Here is a 27,029-nt window from a genome sequence, read left to right on the forward strand (position 1 = left end):
AGGACTATAAGTATGCTTCATAAGTTGGAGTTAATAACTCAAGACGCTTTTATAAGATGTATACTAAACGTCTGTATTAATAATCTGTATCAATAATGATGCATATTCCATGATTCCCCTGTGTTATCAATAAGTTTAGTAAGATAGCAAGACATTATTCATAATTTTCAAGATGTGGAACTTGTACAATGTGCTTAAGAGTTAGAATAATCATTTCATCTCAAAAAGAAAGAAGGAAAGAAGAAGCTTGCACTCATATGTATAACCCTTAAATCAAAAAATCATATCTGTCATTATTCTCCTAATAGGAGTGAAACTGTTTCAGTGAGTGGGTTTGAAAGTGCTGTTTTAGTTTTGCTTTCTTTTCTCTTTAAACGGAATCCCACAGCGGATGTGACTCATGGCTGAGGCTGGGCATGTGATAGGCTCTTAAACAATGATAGGATACATGATCAACAATGAACAAACCACATGCCATATGTATAAATGTATACACAGATAGAGATAGAGATAAAGTTGTAGATACAAACAGAAACATATATATATATATATATATATATATATATATATATATATATATATATATATATATATATATGAATTCCTATCACAAGTATCACAAGCTGTGTCTACTGTTCACTCTTTTACACAGAAAGTTTTCCTTTAGTAATGGCTGCAGACAGTATCAATATCCCTATGTACTGATAGCCACTAACCTTTGGGTCATGAGAGAATATTACATTGAAATAACTGTGCATATGTAGCAATTGATTATGTTTAGAGGGAGAAGCATGAACTTGACCTGATTGAACTTGAATTAGAGTGTTTTACCTCAGCATTCCACTCAAAGAGCATAATATGGACATACAGTGATGCATTTGACTATATGATAATCATTTGATTACAATAAAAATTTCAGGCAGGGACATGGTACAATGATTCAAGTCTGAATGCAAAAGTGGCTAAAAATGTCTGCTCATGACAGGAATTCTTTCATTTTGGAGTTTAACATCAAAAGTACACACAGAAACATATTCTTGATCCACATTAAAGGTCATGTTTACCTGTGGGAACAGTGACTTAATTTTTTTTCATGATATCACATTTGATGCATATTTGTAGGTCTATTGTATCACAAAACATCCTACCATATCAATTTTTGCAATGAAGCCTAAAATATACGGAGATATCAGTATTTTTCTCATTAAACCGTAACTGTAGACGGTTTTGTCTGGAAACATTTTTATTATAACTATTGTTCACACTTTGTGTATTTAACAATACTTAACATCAATTCTACGGATTGAAATTTTTACAGTGGTTGTTTCTATCCCTAACTCACACTTTAGACTATTTTAAAACACTAATACTGGGTTTTTGTTTCTTCTGCAAATGGTAAATTATGCCTTTAACTCTCGAAACCAAAAACTTTGTCCACTTTTGCAGCCTAAAAAGGTACAGTAATTATGCTGAGTAATGCTAGAATGCACTGGAACACTGATTTGGCTTAAAAGGGGAAGATTTGTGGTTGATGGTGAGTGAGATTAGCCTTATATCCAGCATGACCTTGGGAAAGTTCCACATTGCGAAGGTCAACTGTCATAGGGGATGAAGGGCTATACTGAAGTAAGCCCTGACATAAATGGCTGTTCACACAAGTCTAATTCCTCACTAATCCATCCCATAAATGGGTGCTACTGTCAGTGTGGCATATGAAAGAATAAACGCTTATCGAGTATGGAAGACCATTTCTAGTGGATCTCCGTCTACTTTACCTGTGCTTAGCATGGCAGAAATTAAATTTCCGCTGTAATAATGTAAGGGATTGCTTATGTGGGACAAATTGAAACATTCCATACATGTCCTCCCACATATAATATCTCTGTCTCTTGAACAGGGTAACAAATTAAAAGTGTGATTTTGCTTTAAACTTTTTCTTGAAACTAGCTCACTCTTCTTAATCTTTCAGATATAACACAGCCTCTGACATATTGCAATGTCTGAAATAATTTAGATGTAGTAAAGAATTGTAAATCCTCCATATGCGAGAAAAATATAACTCAATTTAAAAAGCAATAATCGAAAATGTGGAGATGTTTATACAAGTACTAGTATCGCTCAAGGTTTTTGTATGTGTTTAATCAAATGTGAATATCTAATACACTAACTACAGGTGAGATACAAAAATTAGCAATGAGAGAAATAAATCCAAATATCAATAACATCTACATGTTACATACAGCATAGCAAAATTAATGATAAAAATTACACAACTATGAAAAGACAGCATTCAATCCTAATCAAATAGGATTGCTAGAACGTGCTGTCAAGAATGCAATACAGAAGTGTTACACTTCCTTACAGAACAGTGATGGCTGCATTGACTACTGCGCACTTACATCCAGGAAAAACTGAGACATTCTTCACTATGACCTAGAACTGAGCAATTCTTCACTGTGACAAAATAGGGTCGGATAGTATACAGGGGCTGTTAGTGTGGGTAGACAAGTTCACACTTTGCTCCACTGAAGACACACGCCACCGTGAAGGAAAGGGCATCCCCGAAAGTACCCACAAATCGAGGTTTGCGGGCCACTCTTGATCCCCTCTCTCGCTCTCCCTCCCTCCATCTGGACAAGAAAAAAAAATTCTCCAAGCATCTTGAACTGGGAGTAAATCTTTTGCTTTAGAAAGGCTTTGCTCCCATAATACCAGCACAGGGAGGACCCAACCCAACCCCTGCTACTGGTATCCTGACCCCCTACTTCCTCCCCAGCTCCCAGTCTCAACCCAACCCTCTCCTACTGACAGATGAGGATGGAAGTTTTCTGGCAATCCCAAGATACTGGTCAGGAGTAATTGGGACGCTAGGTCATGACCTTTCCATCGTCCATTCATTCATTTCCTTTTTTTGTCTGTGTAATACATGAATATTTTGCAATCTATTTTCACACAAAAACAGTTCATTTTCCTTCTCTGCTGCTCCAAATTAAACATGCCATCAAGTTATTGAAACTATGAACATTCTTTCCTTTAACATATGTTCTTCAGACATATTTTCTCTTCCATTTTCTTGAGGTCATGAGGCACCATGGCCCATGTGTGGGTAGTTTCTGTTGGTTCATCTCCTCTCTGCCATTTACCAGTAATACCCCCCAGTCACTGAAGGGATCACCTGGGAGATTCAATGGGAAATCCAACGTGGAACACCCGTGAAGAAATTCTTTCAAACTAGCGAACAACTTTGTGGTTGAATTTCGCCAAAACGCCACTTCTGCAGTGGAAGAACATGTTATGGTACATGCCCAAATTGGTCCGCAAGACATTGTTGGCATAATGGCCTTCGCTTTTCACCCGGAAGTTTACCAGCGATGCCTTTCACACTATAGCTACAGCATCACCTGAGAGTTATTGAGTACACTCAGAGAGTTGACCAAGGAAGGTTCAATGGTTAAATTTTTGAAAAGTCATGCGTCACTTTACCCGAGATTTCACCTGCCAGACCTTTCATACAACTAAATTTTCAGGATCTGTCGAGGTAAAATTTGTTAAGTATGAAAGGGGTATCCGAATTCAATTAGATCTTCTGGTGTCACAACTTCACCTACTTCTAGAGTCTTACCCATCTTTCAGATGAGCACCCTTTTCTTCTTTTCCACACACATACACCCACACACACACACACACAACATACATATATAATATATATATATGTACATACATATATATATATATATATATATATATATATATATATATATATATATATATATATATATATATATATATATATATATATATATGTATGTATATATATGCACACACACACAAACACACAGCTTGTTCACTGTTTGTTCTTCTTTCCTTGCCACTTTCCTCTCTTTCCTCCAAGATAAATGCCTCTTCAAAGCTGCCTCATCTTCTTCAGAGGAGTCAACAAGCAACAGAGCTTGTTGTAGACGTTTCTCTCTCATCTCGTCGTCATTGGTGACATGATATAATCCTACTGGGACAAAGTCAAATCACACATCAACTGTGTACAAAAAAATAAACAGGCAATCACCAAAAAAACCCCCACCAAACCCAACAACCATAAAGGAGTTGCGTAACAATGGCAACACTCACCCCGTGGCTACCACAGCATAGGCTTTCTTGGCCGTCTCGTAGAAAGCAAATCTTTCAATGGTACCCATGGTAACCTGCCGTGGAGGAGAGAAAATTGAAGATGAGAATGTTGCACTCCGGAACAAGATGGTTGAAACATATTTATCGAATCCCCTACCAATTCTGACAATAGGTCTACCCGGCGGGCAATTACCCAAATGATATCTAATTATTCTCAGTTTGAGCCAACTGGTCCAATTTCATCTGGCCTTTAGTACGTCAACTAGGATCACTCAAGGGAGTGAGGCAAGCTTTAAAAATTTTTTGCACCTAGTGAATAGAGCCGTTATTGCCAGAAAACACTTAACCTTTTGCGAGTTATTGCAAAAAGGGTTCCTTCACATGTAATCTGTCAAATATCATTTGATGGCGTAAGTTAACAATTATTATTGAACACGACCATGGTATGTTGTGTAATACTGACAGTGCAGCACTGGAAGTATGCAAAGTTTTCAGTAAAAGAATTATCCAAATTGACTACACCGCTGAGAAGTGTAATCCCAACATACAAGGCAAAGATAACTCACAATGCTAACTTCTTGTAGAAAACAAAGGAGATACAGATTTCAAAAGGGAGCTCCATTCTGTAGTTAAAGGCATAATTTACCATTTGCAGATGAAAGCATTAGTGCTATAAAATAGTTCTAAAATGTGAGTTGGGGATAGAAACAACCACTGTCAAAATTTGAATCCGTATAATCGATGTTAAGTGTTGTTAAATACACAAAATGTGAACAATAGTTATAATAAAAATTTTTCCAGACTAAACCGTATACAGTTACGGTTTATTGAGAAAAACCCTGATATCTCCTTATATTTTAGGTTTTATTGCAAATATTTCATATGGTAGGATGTTTTATGATACAACAGACCTACACATATGCATCAAATATGATATCTTGACATTTTTTGAAATCACTGCTCCCAAAGGTAAACTGGACCTTTAAAGATAGTTTAAAGAGCATTCTTTTTTAATTTGCAATAGGAAATAAGAATTCAAAGTAATAAACCTTTAGAATAAAACAAGTTGCTGAAGTCAGCACCTCACAAATTTCACATTGGTTTATACATAAATGGTACATTAATGTGAAATAATTTTTACACATCAAAATTGCTAAACTACAACCCCTTCCCTTTACAGAGATATCTTTGTTAAGTCACTGCATGTAAACAGCAATTTGATATGAAATCATATTTTTTTCTTGAACTCATATGAAAAAAAAAAGAAATCTGAATAAGAATTGCACGTAAGCAAATGGAAGACTTGTGGGGCAACAAGATCATCACTTTATCCAGTTTGCATGCGAGAACAGTCACCAATTTCACTCTTCTGAAAAATCCATGCTGCTCAACTTCTGAAATTCCCCAACTGTTCATCTAATGAAGTTTTAAAGGGATAGTACATTATTGGTGGAGATGAGAATTGGGCTTTTAACTTTTTGCGAGATACCAAGAAAACACTTACGAAATAGTACAGAGCATACCATTTTAAGAGGAATTCAAAGTTTATTTGATGAAAATCGGGTTTGGAATGACTGAAACAACCAAAAACAAAGTAAAACAAAGCGATTGTAATAAAGTGTGGGTCCCACACTTTACTATCGCTTTGTTTTGGAGATCTCAGCCATTTCAAAACCAATTTTCATCAAATAAACGTTGAATTCCTCGTGGAATTACATGCTCTTTCATATTTCATAAGAGGTTTCTCATTATCTCACAAAAAAGAATGTTAGAAACCTGAAATTAGGTCTCAACCAAAACTATACGATCCCTTTTAACTTCCTCACCTGTTTTATTACAATCTATATACTCTCTGTAAAGCTATTGCTGCTGTTTGATTCTTCTCTTTGACATTCAACATGAGCTTGTATTGAATTTCTAGTTGCAAGTCTGACAACTGTGTGTTGTGTATGCACACACACACACACACATGCACACACACACACACACACACACACACACACACATACACATACACCTGTTTTAAATTAAAGTCCACAGTATGCACCATAATGGCTGACATGCCGTGATCTTAATGCCATTCGACATACATGGGAGTGACTGCAAGTCATTGTTCATCAATAGGTTGCTGATTTTTCACAAAGTTTTCCATTTGTTCCTGCATAAGTCCAACTCACAAATTTTCTCAGGTGTGGTTAATAACATTGCGCAATTTGGTCGCAGTGTGGGGTTAAAGGTCATACAGATTGAGTACACATCTTCTATGGGCTTAAAGGGATTGTTTAGATTTGGTTGAGATGGGACTTCAGATTCCAACTTTTTTGTGAGGTGATGAGAAAATTCTTATGAAATATGAATGAGCAAAAAAATCATATGGGGTATTCAAAGTTTATTTGATGAAAATTGGTTTAGAAATGGCTGAGATATCCAGAGAAAAAAAGGTCACACAATTTTATTACGACCATTTGTTTTGGTTTGTTTTTGGGGCATCAAATAAACTATGAATACCTCTCAGAATCATATGCTCTTTATATTTCACAATTGCTCAATCCTACATCTCAACCAAAACTATACCATCCTTTTAAGCCTTAGAATTGGAACAAAAAGATTAAATGTCTCTTCTACATTAAACTAAATAAAAAACAAAAAACACTCATTTGCCTCAAACAGCAATAAGACAGCAAGGGTCACTTAACTAAATGTATCAAACACTAAATCTGTATCTCTGTCCATCTTGGCAAGAAAAAAAGAAAAGAAAAAAAAGGGGGGTGGGGGAGAAGGGGGAGGATGGTGATATAGGTCAAATTTGGCAGAGTTTGAACAGGTATTAAAAAAGACCCCAACAAATCATGTGGATGTGGTTGCACAGTGGTCTTGGATCACACGAGCAAGTCGTGATGGCATTAAGCCAGTGTGGTGACCATCGGGATGCAAGATGCCCTTGAGTAAAAAACAGCTTTAGATGGTATGCTAGCTCACTGTTAACAATCAATATCACCAAAAAAAAAAAAAAAAAAAAAAAGGAAGAAGAAGCAATATCACAGATCTATATCAACAACAACATAAAAAGTCTTGTCAACACTAAACCTACTTGTGTGCAGGTATAGCTTTACCTGTTCTCTGCTGGAAATTTACCGCAGGTGAAACTTGGACAAATGCCAGATATCACACCTTAGATTATGAAAATATAAAGCTTTGCTAATACTTTTCCCTTTAAAATGACATACACACCATGCAAAAATACACACATAATTATCAGTAAACAACAGAAAAACTGAAAATTGGCAGACACTGATATTTATAAACACAACTGGCCATATATCTGTAAATGAGAAAAGCTGCAATTAATTCAACCTAAGTTGCAAGCACATCAGATTGTATTATTTTAAACATAGTACATCATTTCACTGCAACTGTTCATATTTTGGTTTAATAGTCGCTTCTTGCACAATTGCTTTTTTTTTTTCTTTTTTTTTTACAGCTCTGTTGCGCCTATATGTCCAATGCCTTCACTCTGCAACACCTTTTTTCTACCATGGGCAATTACCCTTTAAAGGCATAATTTACCATTTGCAGAAGAAACAAAAACCCAGCATTAGTACTTTGAAATAATTCTGAAATGTGAGTTAGGAATAGAAAAACCACTGTAAAAATTTGAATCCGTATAATTGATTTTAAGCATTGTTAAATACACAAAATGTGAACAATAGTTAAAATAAAAATGTTTCCAGACTAAACCATCTACAGTTACGGTTTAATGAGAAAAATACTGATATCTCCTTATATTTTAGGCTTTATTGCAAAAAAGTGATATGGTAGGATGTTTTGTGATACAACAGACCTACACATATGCATGAAATGTGATATCTTGAACATGTTTTAATAAATCACTGCTCCCAAAGGTAAACAGGACCTTTAAGCATACCTTGGCTCGTTGGATATGAGGCACTGAAAAGGGACAAACTCAGAAAAGTTTATTCAACCCAACTGGCATGAGGGTAAGTGGGAACTGGCAGCTCTCTGCACCTCCCGCCCTTCAGGCACTGCCCAAGAACACACCTGATGGCTAGCAACATTACCTGAACGTGCCTCAGAGACTATCCCCACCTTCATTTAGACGAACATCTGGAGGACTGATTTTGAAACTATATCAACCCGACTTTCTTCCATGAAATGAGTAAAAGTGAAATGGCCAGCATTATCTGAGAACTTTGGGGAATGATAGAAAAAACTTTATATTTTTTTTTTTGGTGAAAATATGTTTGGTCCAGAGATGGTTAAAGGTATTACACCTGTAAATAGAATGGCCCATGCATTCCAAGCCCTATCAATTGGTGGGAAGAGGGGGTGGGGAGGGGATTTCCTGCAAAATAAGAAATACCAGCTTTCTTAAACTTTATCACCTCATAACTTTTTTTTTTTTTTGTGTTCGATTTTTCCAAAATATTTCATTGATTTACTTCTCTGATCTTTCTGTTTTCATAAAAAGCAACATAAAAGTAGAATGGACTTTCCCTTTAATTACTGTGAGAGAAGAGGGTAACCCACTTTACTATCTCGCCAAAGTAGGCGGACATTAATTGTAATACATATGATAACATAGGATATGATAACATAGGATATAACAAGGAAGAAAATTTATCAGTTGAAGATTGCATTGTCGAATCATGTTTTAATGCATATTTAACATTTATTTGGTACAAAAACGAAAGGAAGTTCTGAAGTCTAGTGTAATATGATCATAATTTTATTCCTGATGATCTTGGCAAACACACCCACACACCTCCAGATAATCTTCTGATCTCCTTTCCTGACACACACAATCAAAATATTATATTTCACGATTTTTTTTTTTCACCTGCCTCCAGTAACCCTCGACTGCAAAAATGTATATGACGATAATTATGGCATGCAAAAAACCCAGTTCTTGTAAGTTGCAGTTCTTGAATATCAATAATTCTCAACATGTCTCAGATGCTCTGCAATCCGCTCACAACAGTTCCATGACATCTGACCCTGCGACAATTGCTCCCATGAAATATCTGCATGCTAATAAACCCAAACACAAATCCTACCAACAAACATAATCCTAACAATAATCCTAATCCTCACATTAAAATAAACCTAAAACCCTATCACAACTCTAACTCTAACCCTACATCCTTGCAGAAAATAAGACTAGAGCAATAACTGGCAACATCCCATGCCCTAAATAAGCATACTTATATAGATTTTGAGGACAGCTTGGTAAGAAGTAGCATTAGGTGCAGAAATGCTGTTGCAGTACTATGATTCAAACAAAGAAAACAGACTTTAAAAAGTAACCAAAAATTTCCTGCAATAACATCTCAGAGTGATTGCAAAAAATGAAATAAAAGACAAAAATATATGCATAAATCTGACAGGATCACATCTAGACAAATTAACTCTGCCATCACTGTTCACAACATTTCATTGTACAATGAACCTATAATGCCAATAGCATTCTGAGACTGTGGGGCAGAGTGGGTTAAAGAATCACACACGTTGAGGTTGAGAGAAAGTAGGCTACACATCTACCTATAATGCCAACACTGATTTTCAGTTTCAACACCTTTCCACCTCTGTTATTTTTTCCTTATCCCCCCCAAAGAGGAAATAACAAAGAATTTCTTCTTTATAAGGAAACAAAATCAACACCGTTTCTCACATGTTTGCCGCTGTGCTTGTTTAGGATGTGCTGATATTCCTCCCACACGGGCGTCTTCACACCTCTGTCTCTGTCCGAGGGGACGATTTCCATGGTTCGCGCCTGGAGTAGAGAGGGAGGATGTATGCGAGATGATCAAGATGGGACAATGACAATGGAAGACCTACAGACCCGCCAGCTGACACGTCATTTAACAAACTCTGCCCTTTTTCCATTCTTTATTTGCTGCAACTTCACACATCTCTCAGTTATTTCACAGGCGCATTGGCAAAGCCCTCTGCCAGAGACTTCAGGCTTTGGAAAGAAAGAAAGAAAAATGACATGGAGTCTGCTCTATGATTGTCACTTGTTTTTGTTTCCGGGAATCCACAGTGGTCGCTAGAAGTACCATATTTTCTACAAATTGCACATAATTTACCATTTGCAGATGAAACAAAAACCCAGCATTAGTGCTTTAAAATAGTTCTAAAATGTGAATTAGGGATAGAAACAACCACTGTAAAAATTTGAATCCTTATTATCGACGTTAAAGATAATATAAAGTTTTGGTACCCTGAATTTCCTTGTCTTAGTTTGTGTTTCAGGTTAAAGTACCTTTCATATAACTAACACTGTGAGACTTACTCGCCCCAGAGTGCTCTCATGTCTTAATAGTAATCATGCAATAATGGTTTCGTACCAGAGCCGTTTACTAGTATGTGCCGCCGTACGGCGGCGAGGTAGTACACGTATTGCACGAAACCATTATTGCATGATAACTGCTACCAGCAGCCCCATACGCATAGCTAAATGGGGCTTCGCATTGTAGCATTCAGGATCATGACAGATGTAGTATCGCGGGTTATTATCAACTTAAAATCAAAAAATTTCTTCAACTTGAAGACTTACCAGTAAGTTGAAGTATTGAAAACAGGCTTCGGGCAACGTTTGGTTTTGCCAATAGTCCCTTTCTGTTCGAATTGATGACTGAATGTCACTCGGTCGAGAGGACCTTGGGAGAGCTACACTGAATTGACGGCCAGCGCATGCGCACACAGACATCTTATCCGTTCATGGATTTGAAATTTGTATGCATGTGATGTGTGCGCATACGCTGGCCGTAGTATTCAGTGTATGTAGCTCTCCCAAGGTCCTCTCGACCGAGTCACATTCAGTCATCAATTCGAACAGAAAGAGACTACTGGCAGAACCAAACGTTGTCCGAAGCCTGTTTTCAATACTTCAACTTAATTGGTAAGTCCTCAAATTGAAGAAATTTTTGGATTTTAAGTTGATATTTACCCGTGATACTAAATCTGTCATGATCCTGAATGCTACAATGCGAAGCCCCATTACGCTATGCGTATGGGGCTGCTGGTCGCAGTTAATTGCATGATTACTAAGACATGAGAGCACTTTGGGGCGAGTAAGTCTCACAGTGTTAGTTGTATGAAAGGTACTTTAACCTGAAACACAAACTAAGATAAGGAAATTCAGGGAAACTTTTGAGGTACCAAAACTTTATATTATCTTTAAGTATTGTTAAATACACGAAATGTAAAAAATAGTTATCATAAAGATGTTTCCAGACTAAACCATCTACAGTTATGGTTTATTAAGAAAAATACCGATATTTTAGGCTTTATTGTGAAAATTTTATATGGTAGGATGTTTTGTGATACAATAGACCTACACATATGCATCAAATGTGATAGCTTGAAAATCTTTTAAATTACTGCTCCCAAAGGTAAACTGGACCTTTAACCTCTTGTTTACAGGAACTGGGTATGCCTTGACTTAACCTCATGGGGGAGGGGGGGGGGGGTGAGTCAACTCTATCAGAGGTAAAGAGTTAAAATCTGGAAAATATGGTTGATCCAAATGGTGTTAGTTACTGTAGAGCAAATATATACAACTGTAAGTGGCATGAAATTTTCCCGAATTGAAGCCAACTGCCTTTTTTTCACGGCATGAAATTTTTGTGAATTGCCACTGGCATTCTGATGCATATAGTGTAGACAAGAACTTTGGCATGCATTTTAATTTTGCGAATCCTGGCTCTTGTGAAATTCATAAAATTAACCCATTGGGGAAGAGCTGATTTTGCTGTGATAGACACCATTTTCCATTTTCCACACCAACTATCCACGGCTGTCCATGAAATTTGATGCACCAGAAAGGACAAAATAAAGAGAAAGTCCTAGAAAGAGGTATTTGACAGTTTTTCTATCACGTCAAAAATTTGAACGGTACTTATATCAACCACAAGATTATACCATACTCGTCCTTTGACCAATAAACTGACCATACCTGAGATTGTATCTTAGACACACACACACACACGTAAAATCAAGGGGCATGACTTTTTGTTCGTTTTGTGATGCACGGTCACATATACACACACACAGATACATAAAGATAGAAACAGTTGATTGCACTCTTTCAATGATGTTTGCATTCAGTTTTACTTATTGATTCCACATCTGGTGGATTTGTTTGGGAAGCATAGTCATTGCTGCATATGGAAAGAATGAGGGCAAAGAATAAAAGACGACACCGATTCTCACTGGAAGCTAAACCCTTGTTAAAATGAGATTGAAACCCAGATTGAGTGAATGCAGGAATTTTAGCAGAACACGTCAGTGAAGTTTAAGGAAAATTGGACAACCGTTCAAAAGTTATGAATTTTTCAATCTTTGGCACAGTCCTTGCTGGATGAGAAGACTACTACTGTTACACTTTGTGACATTACACATATGTACAATATAAAGAAAATATAAAGAGAATTCCACAAATTTAATTTTTTGAACTATGAGAATTTCCCTTAACTTGTTACTGACATATTTGAAGGGTAATGTTATTCCCCCTGCCTTACGAAAGAAGTAAGTAAAATGCCCTTTCATTATGGTAGAAATGGTTTTCTTCATATTTTCTTGATATCAATTTCCACACTTCACGTCACAAAGTGTTGTAGTCTTTTCATCCAGTAAAGGCTGCACCAAAGTTCATAGTTTTTGAACTGCTTGTCCAATTCTCCTCAAACTTTGCTGATGTGTTCTTCTGGTACTGCTGCATTCCCTCAACACATGTATATTTGGGTTTCATTCTCCTTTGAAAACATAAACATGTTTCTCCAGGCCTAACCCCTGACAAGACACTGCAGCCAGAGCAAGTAAGTCACAGGAACATCATCCACTCTGATTGGTCAGATTTTTCTTTCACGAACAGACACTCGTGGGCTCAATAACAGTCATTGACCCCACAAATGTGCGTCACATAATCGGATTCTGCATTTGAACAATACTGCCTAAACAAATCAATCAATACAAAATGCACGGGAGGGTAGTTAGTTGAAAGTGAGATGTGAAAAGCTATGCTTGCTGTACAGCAAGATATTTTCGCGTCATGAAATTTTCGTCAATTTGAGCTGACGGCCTCTTTCACTGTATGAAACTTTTGCGAATTGCCACTGGCATTCAACGCATATAGTGTAGACACGAACTTTTGAGTGCATTTTAATTTTGCGAACCTTGGTTCTCGTTGAGTTCTTGAAATTAAAATGCACGTGAACATTTCTGGTTGCACAGCATTTTTTTTTTTTTTTTTTTTAATAATTTCTCTGTTGTATTTCTTTTTAGGGGGGAGGAAGGGGATGGGTATTTCTCTGATTATCTGATATGTAGATTCTCTACTTCAATCCCAAAGGGAGAAGGATTTTATGAGCATGCTGGTGAATTTCTCTGTTTTTATCCACTGGCTACCGCTTGGTTCATGTTGCCCTGTAGGATAGAGCTGCCCCGCCTCCCACCTCCATGGAACATCTGAATGCAGATGGTTAAGAATCATATTCCTTTCCCCATTTTCACATTCTGATACCAGTACCTGATGAAAAAAAAAAAAAACCAACAACTTCAGAATTACCATTCATAATTTAGAGAAGATCAAGATTTTTCTTTTTGCTTTATTTTGCTGAGGCCGAGTACCAGGTCAAGCTCTGCTTACGACAGCATGTACCTAAATCTTTCCCCTACATGCTCATGATCATAGTGTGCAATCATCGATTATGCTAAATGATGCTCTGAAAGACAAACTGCATATCATGATTGAAACGGGATTAGCTCCCAATCATCTTGTATCTTTCATTTACAATTGTGTATTTTTGCCTTTCATGTAACACAGCAAACCGAAGAAAAATCACCCACATGAATGAAACTAAATATAACCACACATCCAAAACCACCATCAAAAAGAATCGATATCAATGAACAAATCGATCCCTATGAGCCATGTCAACTTCTGTTACACAGCTCACCAGTCAGACAATGAACTCCACTGTTCGCTTCTCTTCCAGAATACAGACTTTCTATTCAAATCTCAAGTTTGGCACTGGTGGGGTTGTGGGTATACTAATGCTTCTGCTTATTTCTCTTTTTTATTTTTGCACTTTGAGAAGTATGAAAAGACAACAGGCATTTAGCACCCTGGCGCTCACTCCTTCCCACATCCAAGAGAGTACACTCACCTGGAATAACATTTCCAGCCAACTTGGGTGTGAACAACCTCATCAAGCGTTGCAATTGATTGACAAATTGCCCTTTAATCAACTCATTGTGCACGTCTTGACAAAGTGTGAATGAGCTGACAGTTTTTGTGACCACCACTTGTTGCATGGCAACATGAATCAAACAAGGGATTTTTCTGTCAGGTCATTTTTGTCATTTTTTGTTTGTTATTTCTAGCTTTTCTTCTTTTCCCCCAACCAGTTAGCTCAGCAACTAGACTTAATTGTGACAGTTATCAGAGTCTTGGCTGGGTGTGGCCACTTCTTTTTTAAAGGCTTACACTGACAGACTCGATAAAACTGACATTTTTGTGACCACCACTTGCAGCTCTGCAAGTGAACTTTTAAGAAAAAGAAAAAGAGAGAAAAAGCTCTTGTTCGGAGCTGCTGCATAAATATATTTACCTGTGGCAGCAGTCACAATAATTACAGTGTAGAGGAATTCTTCAGTCATGATTTGATGGGTTGACTGAAAGCAGTGGTTTTCTGACCACCACCTGTTGCTTGAAATGTAGATAAAGGAAACAACCCCCCAAAAACAAACAAACAAACAAACAAACAAACAAACAAACAAACTGAACAATATTTTTATGATATGCTTCAATTTTTTTTTTTTTCAATTTCAATTCATTTCTCTAACTTTTTTTTTTCAAGAATAAATGTAAAAACGAAAACACAATACTAGCTTTCTGGTTAGATAATGTTTTCTATGGAAGATCAAGTATCAAACAAAATCAATCAATCAAAAACAAAATACAGTACATTGTTGCATTTTCACATTCAAAACATGTCCAATGTTGCAGAGACCGCCACAATAAATACATGAAATGATGTTTGACGAAATGACAGCCCTTTCCTGATAGAACAACTGAAAAACTATTCTCAAGGATTCACTCCCAACAACAACAATAACAACAAGTGGGAGTGAAAAGGTGAAGTGGGGGGGGGGGTCATAAATGGCCAGGTTTGATTTTACTTTTAAAAAGAAAGAGAGTATACTTACAGGGACTATAAATTAACCCAACTATCGGTATACAAATCTGTTTTAGTTGTCAATATTACACTATACTTCAATACATTTTATTAGAAATATATTCATTCACATTCATTCTAGTACAATATATATCTATCATCACGAACATTAGTTTTCTTAAAGGTTTCACAAAGACGTGAATTGCTCCATATGATAAGGGAGAGCATTCCATAAACTATTCCAGCTGCTTACAAATTGAATCAGTTTCTTAGGTATCCAACTCACCAGTCAACCGCTTGTAATCTAAAGGTCACATATCCCTTTTGCATACATCACAAAATTTTGCGTGGTTGAAGAATTATGTCTCCTACCATCATGTATGAAAGTATGAAATCTTCGGATCACCTCAGAGTTTAAAAAAAGAAGCTAAACTATCCTGAAGTCACTTCATAATATGCTCTCCTTTAGCATCAAGAATAACGGTTGGAATTTTTTCAGGGTCCAAATAAATTCACTGGAAATCTGTATTGTTTATTCCCCCTCAGTCATGAAGTTTCCATTTATATCATTCTGAGAAAAAGTCTAAATTACCCAACTCAACAATACATAAAGTTATGAAAAGAATCTATTTTTCAGGGTTGTAAAAGGGGCACGCAAACTTTAAGACAGCAAATGAAACACAGATTGTACTTTGACAAATAATTTCCTTCCTTTGCTCCTGTAGTCTTTCAACTATAAATGTCATATAAAAAAAAAGTGCATGCCATGATTTTTAAAAAAGATGTTTGTGACAATAATTCAAGTTGTTATTATTTTCATCCAAGTTTAAGTTTCATCCTTAAGTAATTGACTGGTATTCAGCTTTTCTACGTCAACCTCCGCAAGGACGACAAACGGCCGGTGACATTAGCCAGCGGACCGCACCATTCCAGACTGCCGTGCGTATGAGAGAGTGCCTCCCCCCCCCCCCACCACCACCACCACACCCACGCATGCACAGACACCAGGGGCTGACCAAGATTTACTGGCTTCTTTGGGGAGCTGAGAAATAGAATGACGCCATCTCCCATTCTTTTCTTCGCCCAAAAGGGACTGTTTTGGTGCAAGGTGCTGATATGTGTGTTTATTTAGTTTTTCTCTCCTTTTGGTAGTGGTGGCATGGGGGGGGGGGGGAGGCAAGAGAATCAAGATTTTGCAATCAATCCCTTTCATTCGTAATTTTGCGTTTTGTAAAAGGCACTGCAACTTTTGGCTGCTTGGTTTATAGAGCAATGAATAAAAATAATCTTCCATAGTAACCACAGTATCATTGTAACAGGGGACACCAGAATGCGCAAACAATCTCACTTAATTACAAATGGCATTTATACACCCAACTGGCAAATTCTAGTGAAAAAAAAAAATGGGGGAAAAATGTGAAAAAAAAATAAACTATGTGACTTTTCCCGAGGAAATGCCAACACCACATCTCTGCCTAGCGAAGGGTTGATTTAACTCTCGCTGCAGCCGCAGCTGGTTGCCACCGGTTACCGTCAGCTGGTGGAATGAGCGCCATCTACAAGTGAGGAATCTAAGATGTACAGCTTTTTCCATGTACATGATGTTCATTCTTTGAACACTGGGGTTGTATCATCATGTATAGGATAATGACTGTGCCTGTGATGGTGATGGTGATGGTGATGATGATGATGATGATGATGATGATGGTGATGGTAATGATGATGGTGATGGCAATGATGATGATGATGGTGATGGTGATGGTGATGGTGATGGTGATGGTGATGATGATGATGATGATGATGATGATGATGATGATAATGATGATGATTATTGCTGTGACCATAATGACTGAAAATTCTTTTTACTATTATTCATAATCACAATCTATCTTCTTATCACTGTCATCATTACCATCATTCCTGTTGTCATATATCATATTCACAATCATTCATATCAATATTTTTGCTGCCATTGTCATCATCTAAATCATAATCAATCTTATCATTATCATTATCATCTCACAATCATTATCATCATTACTCTTATCATCATGTTTCACTTGAAATTAGCTTCAACACATCCAAATTTAATAGCGCTGCTGCACAAGTCATCTATTTGGTTGGACTACAGAGCTGTCAGCTAACATGATTTCATGCAAAATACACAATACAATAATATGATGCAATCCAGCTGCTCTGCTATAGATATACGAGTGATTCGTGGCCCGATATGGGTGGTGACCAATATCTTCAGATGATTTTTTTTTTTCCAGGGAGAGGGCAGGTTGGGAAACACAGGGATATTACTCATTAAGGAAGGCTCTATAACAAGCAGGAGGGTGGGAATAACCCTGGTAAGGATGGCACAGGCCCAACTGTTCTGCTGCCAGTGAAAGATGACTTTGCTCATTGCAACAGTTTGCCCATCGTCACGGCGACCCCTCCGGTTTGCTTGCTCGTGTGACAAGGCTCATTTACACCAGACAATAATCTACTTTCACACCATTACGTCAAGCCCCTCTTAATGATCGCTTTTCTGCAAGCATGATATTGAGGAGGTGGGGGGGGGGGAGGGGAAAATAATGGCTGGAAAACAAGGGTGGAAGTGGGAGGGGGGGGGGGGGTACAGGGAAAAGAGAGAACAGTAGAAATAAGCTACATTACATCCTCAAGGACCGGTGCACTAACAGGTATGATTTGCATGAAGTTGTTGTTCAATGATATTGATCTCTTGATCCAACCCCCTGGTACCATGAAGGAATTGATAACGGCGGCCATAACAAGCTCCGATATGACGTCAATCCCCATTCGCGCTGCACTAAATCTATATTGGAGCCCCCGTCTATTGTCTTTTAACTCGTTACAACCTCTGTCCTACCTTGGATTGTGCAAACCTTTTTAGCAATTACACTCTCTATATCTCTCTTTCTCCCTATCTCTTTCCCAGTCTATCTCTCTGTCATCGAAATGCCTAAACAAAACTGTTACCTGGTTGCCAAAATATTCCCAACAATCAATGCCAAAACAGAAAGACTGAAAAAAAAAAGCACTGAGATGAGGGCGACCTTCACTGTATGTGTGACTTCATTTTGATCATGATTACTGAGGGAGGTGTGTAATCTAGTTGTGCTTTAGATATACTTTGCTGCGTGCTGTTTACCCTCCTGTACAATTGATTGCAAGCATGCTGGCGCTGCACAGTCGTCACTGACGTCAGAAGCAGTGTAAAAAAAGCAAAACGACCCTCACTGAAACTGCCCCGTTTGATGTTTGAAATGGCTTACCTTTTAATTACAAGATCAATATTATTAGAACACATTCATTTCTGCCCTTGTCTCAAAGTGCATGTACTGAGAGCAAACACAAAAGTGAAGCTGTATCCATTTTCCCACAAATGTCTGAAAACAGAGCTCTTTTTAATTCACTATGATATTGATTTTTCAAAAAGTTGCAGTGCATTGAACTTCCTTCTTTAAATTTCCCCACCGAAACAGATGCATTCGTCATTTACCAGAAGAACGATTGGGTACCACAAAATTAAGAAAAAAAAATTGTCCAGAATCCAATTCTTTATACATCTTGATTATTTCAACTCATCATGCTTAACCCATTGAGGAGGAGTCCCGAGTATACTCGGGCAGGTGTCTATGGGAAATGCGTGTTGTAGCAAAATCAAAATGCAATTACTCTGTTCACACCATATATTTGATATGACTTCAACACAAATGTTGGTGTAATTTCTCTATGCATGGTCTCCACCTTTAATCTGGTAAAAACAAAATTCTCTGTTACAATTGAATAATTGCAATTCTAGCTACACAACTCCCATCCCCGCCCCCAAAAAAAGTAACAAGAGGCATAAACACAGCAACATTCTTGAAGATTATGGATTATGATTATCTGATTGCAAACGTGGTGCCTCCACAATGAAACAAGATACCACATCATGCAAGTCCTGTCTGCAAAATTTTTCATCCGCTTCAGTGGTACAGCTTGTGACAAGGAGAGCAAAGAAACTGTAAAATGTGGACACAATTCCTGGTCAACTGTGTCATATCCTCAGATTTGGTTTCTCCAATCCCTTGCACCCCTCCCCTGCACCCTACCCTCCCCCCCCCCCATCCAACCAACCCCAGCTTCCATTCCATTTTGACACATTCTCACGTTTAACCCATACGTACTGATAAGAGTGCCGGGCATCCCACCACCGATGACTTTCACTTTGCGCACCGTGCGCAGACGACACCACGAGTGGGCTCAGCCATGCGCCTCGCCCCGTTTCTGCATGACTGCCTCGCACCCGAATCCCCGCGCGGGGCAGTCGCCAGGGAGAAAAACCGCGACAAGGGCAGCTTGTATTACTCATGACGCATGTGTGTCCCGCACAGTGCCACATGCCGCAGAACCCAAAGTGGTGTGGGCGAGTCGTAGCATCTCAAGAGGGTGGGAGCTAGGCAAGAAAGCAACAGTTAGGATGATGCGAGCCAAACCCACATACACGTATGCATGGAGTGAGCAGACCCAAATAGAGACTGACAGAGAGCTGTATAAAAAGAAATGAAAAATCACCAGAAAGCTCTCTTCACAACTGCAAGAAGTAGTTAACATCTTGTGCCATGTCAGTGTCGATCAACTCTCTGTGATTGCTCTCGCATCTATATTACAATAGGAAGACTTCAAGACACCAATCACAGGAGCAATGGTGTGGCATGAATAGGTCAGACACAATTTCTTTGACGCTTTCATCATAGGAGCATTTAAGTCAAAGCCGCCATGATTTTGAATGTTTTCTCTCTCTCTATCTCCATCCACACCCCCCTCCCCTCTCTCCTTCTCTAGCTACGGTCATCACAACCAATTCTGGTGACAGGAAACAGTGAATTACGACCCTGTTTTGACGGAGCTCACAACGAAAGTCGGAGGGGAGGCAGAGGCGATAGGTGTGGGGGGGGGGGAGATAGGGAGCAGGAGAGGGGGTTTGTAGCTCACATCCTTCACGCTGAGTAAACCACCCCGTTTCCACGAAGCGCAAACACTCTCAATGTTCGCGGGACTTTGGACGTTTCGCCTTCTTGTAACTTCATTTTCGGAGCTTTTCACCCATCAACGGCCATCTACGCTTAATTTCCCGTGAATTATGACCTACGACACCAGATGCCCGTCAGAGGAACCGCCGATTCTACGTCAGAGAAGCATCGTTCTGCCCTCAAAATGACATTTCCCCCTCCCCCCCCCCCCTCGCATTTTGGCTTCTTTCTTATATTTTTGTCAGCCTGTTTGCCTGTTGCTTACAGGCTGGTTGAGGGGGATATACATGAGTTGCTATGTTTGTTTGGAGTCTCTGTCTCTGACGACAGGAAGTTTAAGAGCATGTCCCAGGCGGATATCCTGACTGAAATGAAACTGGGATTCATAGATACAAATACCTGTCACTTTTCCCCCTTTTGGTTCAGATTTTTTTCCCACTTATTTTTTGCACTGCATCCTCTGGCAAAGGAATTGAAAAAAACAAACAAACTACACTTTAAAATGACTGAGCTCAATTTCAAAAACAAAACTGTATTAGGTCAAAGATATTTACAAATTGTTATCATTATCACAACTTACTAAGAATTATCACATAAAAAATAGAGAGTTGATAATAATAAATATCCCCCCCTCAAAAAAAGAAGCAAAACAAATAACTCTGGGACACCTATTTGCACACAATGCCAACAGAAAGATACAGACAAACCTGTCCAATATTATGTTATATCATAAGCGGCTATAACATTTTTTTGCTTGGGGAAAATACAATGTTGGTTGATATTACACAATCATGAAAAATGAAAAATGAAAAAAAGAGAGAGAAGAATGTAATTTGTGCTGAGCATGCCAAGATGCTGTTCATTGTAAACGGAGCACAGAATGAGTGAAAAAAAAAATCTGAAATTAGAAAGAGAAACACTAGTTGCTGACCACCAACTTTTCCCAATATACATTCAGTCTGTTCACATCTAACGCTGATCACGTAATGCACACACACATGCAATAAACAGTAACACTCATATAGTCACACATATATCCCATAAATTTGTTCTTATTACCTCCCCCAACCCCAACCAAAAAAAAAAAAAGAAAAAAAAAAGTAATCTCCTTTTTAATCTTTAAATTGTGAATAAAACTGGGAACACTTACTGGATATTGCATGATTCTACATATCACAGAAGCAAAGGATGTCTACTGTGGAGCAGTAAAAAGTATGGGTGGAATTCAAAACATATATTAAAGACCATCTCTTGTCAAAACAATGACAACAAAATACCCTTGATGTTTGTGCACTTCAAATGAAAATCCCACACATACTGAGGCATGTAATTCATAACAAATGTTGAATTTGGAAATGCTCTGGCTACCAGTCTCTAACATCTATTGTTTGAAATATGAGGTGAGAATGTGCAACTAACCCTTGGGGCGTGGCAATAGAGGGGCATGCTATACAACTGTAGGACTCTTGACTCTTTACAAACTTTTATCTACAAATGTTACATTGGCTTTGTGCTCTTTGTGCAATGGGAGAGTTAAAGTGGTCCCATATATGAGTAACAGATCTAAGATGTACACATGTATGTGAAGGATAGGAATGCCACATGTACACGTAAGACGAAGAAATGGCAAAACTGCTGGTAGCGGAGACTGTAAACCGACAATTGTACGACTGCCACCAACATGTCTTGCTAGTACTACAGTGTGTACGTCGGTGTTCCATTCACCGTGTTTAATCGCTCTGCCGACGATCTGTGCCATGCTTGTTGTATCACGCATTTACTATTTAGGTTAACCCAAGGAAGAAATTGGAACAATACAGCGACGGTAATTTAGACGGATACGTCCACCCCAAATCTAATTATGCCTCGCCCTGCATTTAGTAACACTCAAAATGGCAAAAGGTTAGCCGTCATTCATATAAATTTCATAACTTGAATTTGGCTAAGTGCAGGCAGTTTTTTTTTTTCTGTTTAACAGCTGAGAAATCGTCCTACTATTTGACTTTGTTAATACTCCATATGCATTCCACTTATGTTCTTTTTTGGTATTGTAGAATACATTAGAGTTTTGCACTGCCTTTTGCATTCACTTTTGCCATTTATTTACAAAAATGGGTGTTTCACCTTCTCTGCAAACATGTCCACCACTCATGTGCATCGTGTGACCCATCCCAACACCACTACTCCACCCCTTTCCTGTACCCTTACTCCACCCCACCCAATATTCTTTGCTGTTGCCCACATCTTCTTATATTGTCATTTTGCATAGCTGCATCAGTCCGCCCATTTGCTGCTTACTGGACATTGTACTTTGGAGTTAATCTCTTCTGAGAATCATCATCAATGTCCACGCTCCTTGGAACAAATCCTCATCATAAATGATGTCAATATGCCATCATCAGGCCTACAGTCTTCACGACTGGTGTGGAAGTCACCAAATGCTGCCACACCTCTACATATTGGCCCAGTAGCCAGCCATGTCTACATGTGCAAGGTATGATTACCTTTGATGATACCATCAATTATCTGAAATGACGCACTACAAAATCAAAATCAACAGGTGGCTTTTTCCCTCATATAAATTCATTCTCTAAATACTGGCCAAAGGCAAGCTAAGATTACCATTAAAAGTTGCGATGTAGCAAAAATGACCTTTAATCACAAAATTCACTCTTTGCACTTTAAACATTCTGTATCAGACACTGAATGGCATCTCCTTTTCTCCATTACAAAAACTGTGTCTGTAGCCTCCTTTTTGCCAAACAAATATTAAAGGTTAGCTTTTTCTCGTCGGAATTCACATTCCCCTGGGGAGAAACAGCATGAAATGACGACAACGTAGCACCTACCTGTCCATCAACGTCCGCCTTGAGCATTTAATTGTTACCGACTGGACGCCTCTACCCACTCCCCCATCGCTGGCACCAGCACCAGTTTCGGGCGAATGCTGATGACATCACAGGTAGCACCTTCGCGCAGGTAAAGGTTGCCTGGTGATCGATAGCATCGGATCAACCAACCTACAGGGGATTGTCCTTTTTTTTCATTCTTCCTTTAAGAAAAAAAAAAAAATGTAATTTCTAGGAAAATTTCTTTGCCCATCATCGTCATGACATCATTGTGGAAGGGCTCCCCCTCGGGAGCGGCAATAACAGTTTGTCATCCATCGTGATGTCAGAAACATGAAAGAAGGAGAGGAGAATTAGGAGAGGGTGGACTGAGGAAGGAGAGAGAGAAAGAACGGAGAGGAGATGAAGGGAAGGAGAGGGGAAATAAAAGAAAAAGAGAGATGGAGAGATAGAGAAAGGGAGGCGGTAAAAGCTTGGAAGAGTAAAAGGTACATGTACAAGAAGCAAATATAAACAGAGATATGGGGGGGGGGGGGACAATATGGAATTTGTATCAGTGTCGTTCCCCTTGCACTAAAAAGTCATGCATTTATGGGGGTTGTGATCCTGATCCTGACCTGAATTTTGAAAATTGAAATAATTATTTTTTTTTTGCTGTTTGGATCTAAATCACTTTTCATTTTAGATTGTGTGAATTTATTTACACCATTTCTTTTTTCTGAACCTCGTATCTGTGACCCTTATTACAAGGCATTGTTTTTAGTTTTCGACATGTTTTTATTTTGTGATGGCAGAGGTATTTTGTGATAGCGGGGGGGGGGGGGGATAGGAGTTGAGGCCTCCCTCCCATGGTAGAGTTTTTTTTTTCATTTCGGGATTAGTAATTGGGGAATCTGGTGTATACCCATAATGTAATTTTGCTTGCATAGTTCTCATCTGTTTATTTTAATTGTGTAATTCAGTGTATACCCATGGTGCAATTTTACTTGCATAATTCTCATGTTTGTGAAATGGAGAATGGTTCTAAAAGACAACATTTTGAGCATTTTTTTCAAAAAAATTCTTCAAGGGTAGATGAGTCTTGATTTGAAGAAAGTGTACTTGACATGACTTACTAGATGACACAGTTTTTATAGAGTCCTCTGGATTTTTCATTTAGAAGAGTAAATAGCTGTAATTTGGCAGAAACAGTCACATAGGTATCCTCTAGCCAACCTCCTGGGAGGTGTGAGACCCCTGTTCAGATGGAAGCCAGCTTATACCAGAATTTGACAAGGAAAAGATGTGTAAAGAATCATTGTATAACTGACAGACCATTCAGTTGCTAATTTCGACCATTCTATTAAATGCAAAGTTTCCCACTGCACATGATGTTATGGTCATGACATCACTGCTCATGAGAAGAATAGGGTCATCTTTCATGTGCACTCACATTAAGCCCCACCTAGTAGTACCGTTCTATGGTCACCATACATTCTGACGTATAATGGACATGATGAAATGCCGATTCGAGTTCTGGTTCGAAACAATGCTCTGACCATTGTTTTGTTATACATTGTTTCATTATATGTTGTTTCGTTAGTCAGCATTCAGAGTTCATGGCATTTCAGGCATTAATTTCAGGGTATGGCTATACCATTTTAGAATAAATTATTTTGCATCTGAACACCATGATACATTGAAAGTCAGCACTTAGGTATCGCAGTAAATGGTGCTTAGGAAAAGCTGGAAAAAAAAAATCACTTACTCATATGTTGTGCTAAGGCTAAGAGAAATTCCTTGGCGCAAATCTAGAGTGATGTATCACAGCTTGTTTTTAATGTATGTACGTGGGTACCCAGAAATTAATGGGCTGTTGCAATAACTGATGCATTTAATGAAAAAAAAAGAAGAAGCATAAAAGAGAGTCATTTAACGAAATCGCATTGATTCCGTATGTGGTGGGAGTTTTACACATTTGGAGTTCTTTGTGGGAGTTTTACATATTTAAGTCCATTGTGGGAGGGTTTTTTTTTTTAAATGCAAAACATTGAAAGAAGAATCACACCCAATTACTCATTAAATGACTGCAACATTGGGATCATATTAACTGGAGAGTGTTACTCAATGAGATCATGATGATGCCTCTATGTAATAAATGGAGCATGATGTCTGAGATAACTGAGCGGCAGGGTTGCTGAGAAGGGGGGGGGGGATGGGGGTCGGTGAGTGGACACAGTGGATCATCAAGGTGGTAATTCTATTTCACGCCCACTCTAATCTCCTCCAGATATGCTATTCACACCGTGCCTCCCCGTCACTCTCGCCGAAAGCGCACATCCTTCAGAAAAACGAGGGTGATGGGGCAATATAGCATGTCCGCTGGGCAGGCCTGATCCGCGCTTTGCCACCCACGAATCATCGCCACACAGCGTGTCTCCCTCCCGGAGCAGCGGTAAAGCGGTATCCCATGCAGCAACATCCTACACTCCCGTCCGCCGCAATGGTGGAAGTCATCACTTACGCAGCTCCCTTGGAGGTTAAAACATGCATAATATAGAGCAACGGGCAACTCAAGCAATCTCAGGAATCTTTCTAAAATTTGCCTCTTGATGATCTGTGTACTTCATGGATTACAATCTCATAATATGGAGTGACTGTTCTATACCTGATAATCAGCTTTAATACAGACAAAGAAAATTTCCTTCTGAGCAACTGACTGAAAGATTCTTTTGGCATACAGCATGATTTCCTCGGTCAATTTCAGAGTTGTTGTTTTTTTTCACATTACAGCCCTCAAATCACTGATATTGAATTTTTAGATTTTTCTTTAAAGAGATTTTATTTTCGTCCATTTTTTTAACATGTGAATAAAAAGAAACAGTTTCACTTAACAACAAAAGATTTTTCAAATGATTAGTTCTGTTTGTTTCTTTACTCAAGTGAAAGAAATAATATAATACCTTCAATGGTTAAAAAACATGCTAGTTGTAGGTGAGGAATGACTTCATACTGAATTCAACTCATCACAGGGTATCTGAGAAAGAAACGACATGGCCTAATATTTTCGTCAAGCCATAAGGCTAACCAGTTTTGCCCGACTGGATGACATCACTCACCAATCCATAGCTTTACAGCAAACGAGCTTGACACCATCAGAAATAGGGTACCGGTTACGCTGAATCTATTTCAGTATTTCATGGAAAATATATGCTGACCTATAAGCTTCTGCAAGATGGATTACACATGATACAGCACAAATCAGGCCAATGATTATTTTTGGAAAACTACCTAATTTCAATCTAATCATCACTTGGGCAAGATCTATTATCAATAGTCTTTCAAGCCATTATTTTATGCCCAATTCTTCAGATGAAATGATCAGACTGACATGAATAATACATTATGACAGCAGTCCTCTTTTTTTTCTCTCTCTCTCTTTCTTGCTACATTATATTTCAAATTTTCTTTCACACACACACACACACACAAACACACGCACACATGCATGCACACACACACACACACACAAGCATAAACCAGCACCCAAAGTAGATGGCAACAATGCACAGGAAAATTGAGTTCCCGCAAATGACGGATCCACTTCGGTAATTCTGTAAACCAATTAACCGTAATGGAGCACATGCATCCCCATCGATGCAGACCAACTCCGACACCTTTCGGGAGCGTCAACGACAAAGAGCCCCAGTATTCCCCCTTCGCCCCACCCACCCCCACACAGGCCTTTTGCACCAATCCTCTTTACCCCCACTGGAGTGGCCAAGGGGGATCACAGGGGCTTGCGAAATGCCACTGCATTCCTTCTCTGAGGAAGGCAACCTCACTCG

General features: G+C 38.5%; 1 protein-coding gene across 5 annotated transcripts in view; it reads right to left on the reverse strand.

Annotated features, from left to right (window-relative positions):
- Positions 1 to 27,029, reverse strand: part of LOC140242135 (fucose mutarotase-like) — a 269,459-nt gene that overhangs the window by 84,093 nt on the left and 158,337 nt on the right. For 4 of the 5 annotated variants that reach the window (XM_072321896.1, XM_072321901.1, XM_072321900.1 and 1 more), the window contains 2 exons: positions 9,815 to 9,916; positions 4,126 to 4,199 (listed from right to left, as the gene is read on the reverse strand). In XM_072321896.1, the coding sequence (XP_072177997.1) occupies positions 4,126 to 4,199; positions 9,815 to 9,916 (176 nt within the window). Of the gene's footprint in view, positions 1 to 4,121; positions 4,200 to 9,814; positions 9,917 to 27,029 lie in introns of those variants that run through there. The other variant, XM_072321899.1, reaches the window with a different exon arrangement.

The sequence above is a fragment of the Diadema setosum genome, chromosome 18, assembly GCF_964275005.1.
Source record: "Diadema setosum chromosome 18, eeDiaSeto1, whole genome shotgun sequence".
In the NCBI taxonomy this organism is placed as follows: domain Eukaryota; kingdom Metazoa; phylum Echinodermata; class Echinoidea; order Diadematoida; family Diadematidae; genus Diadema; species Diadema setosum.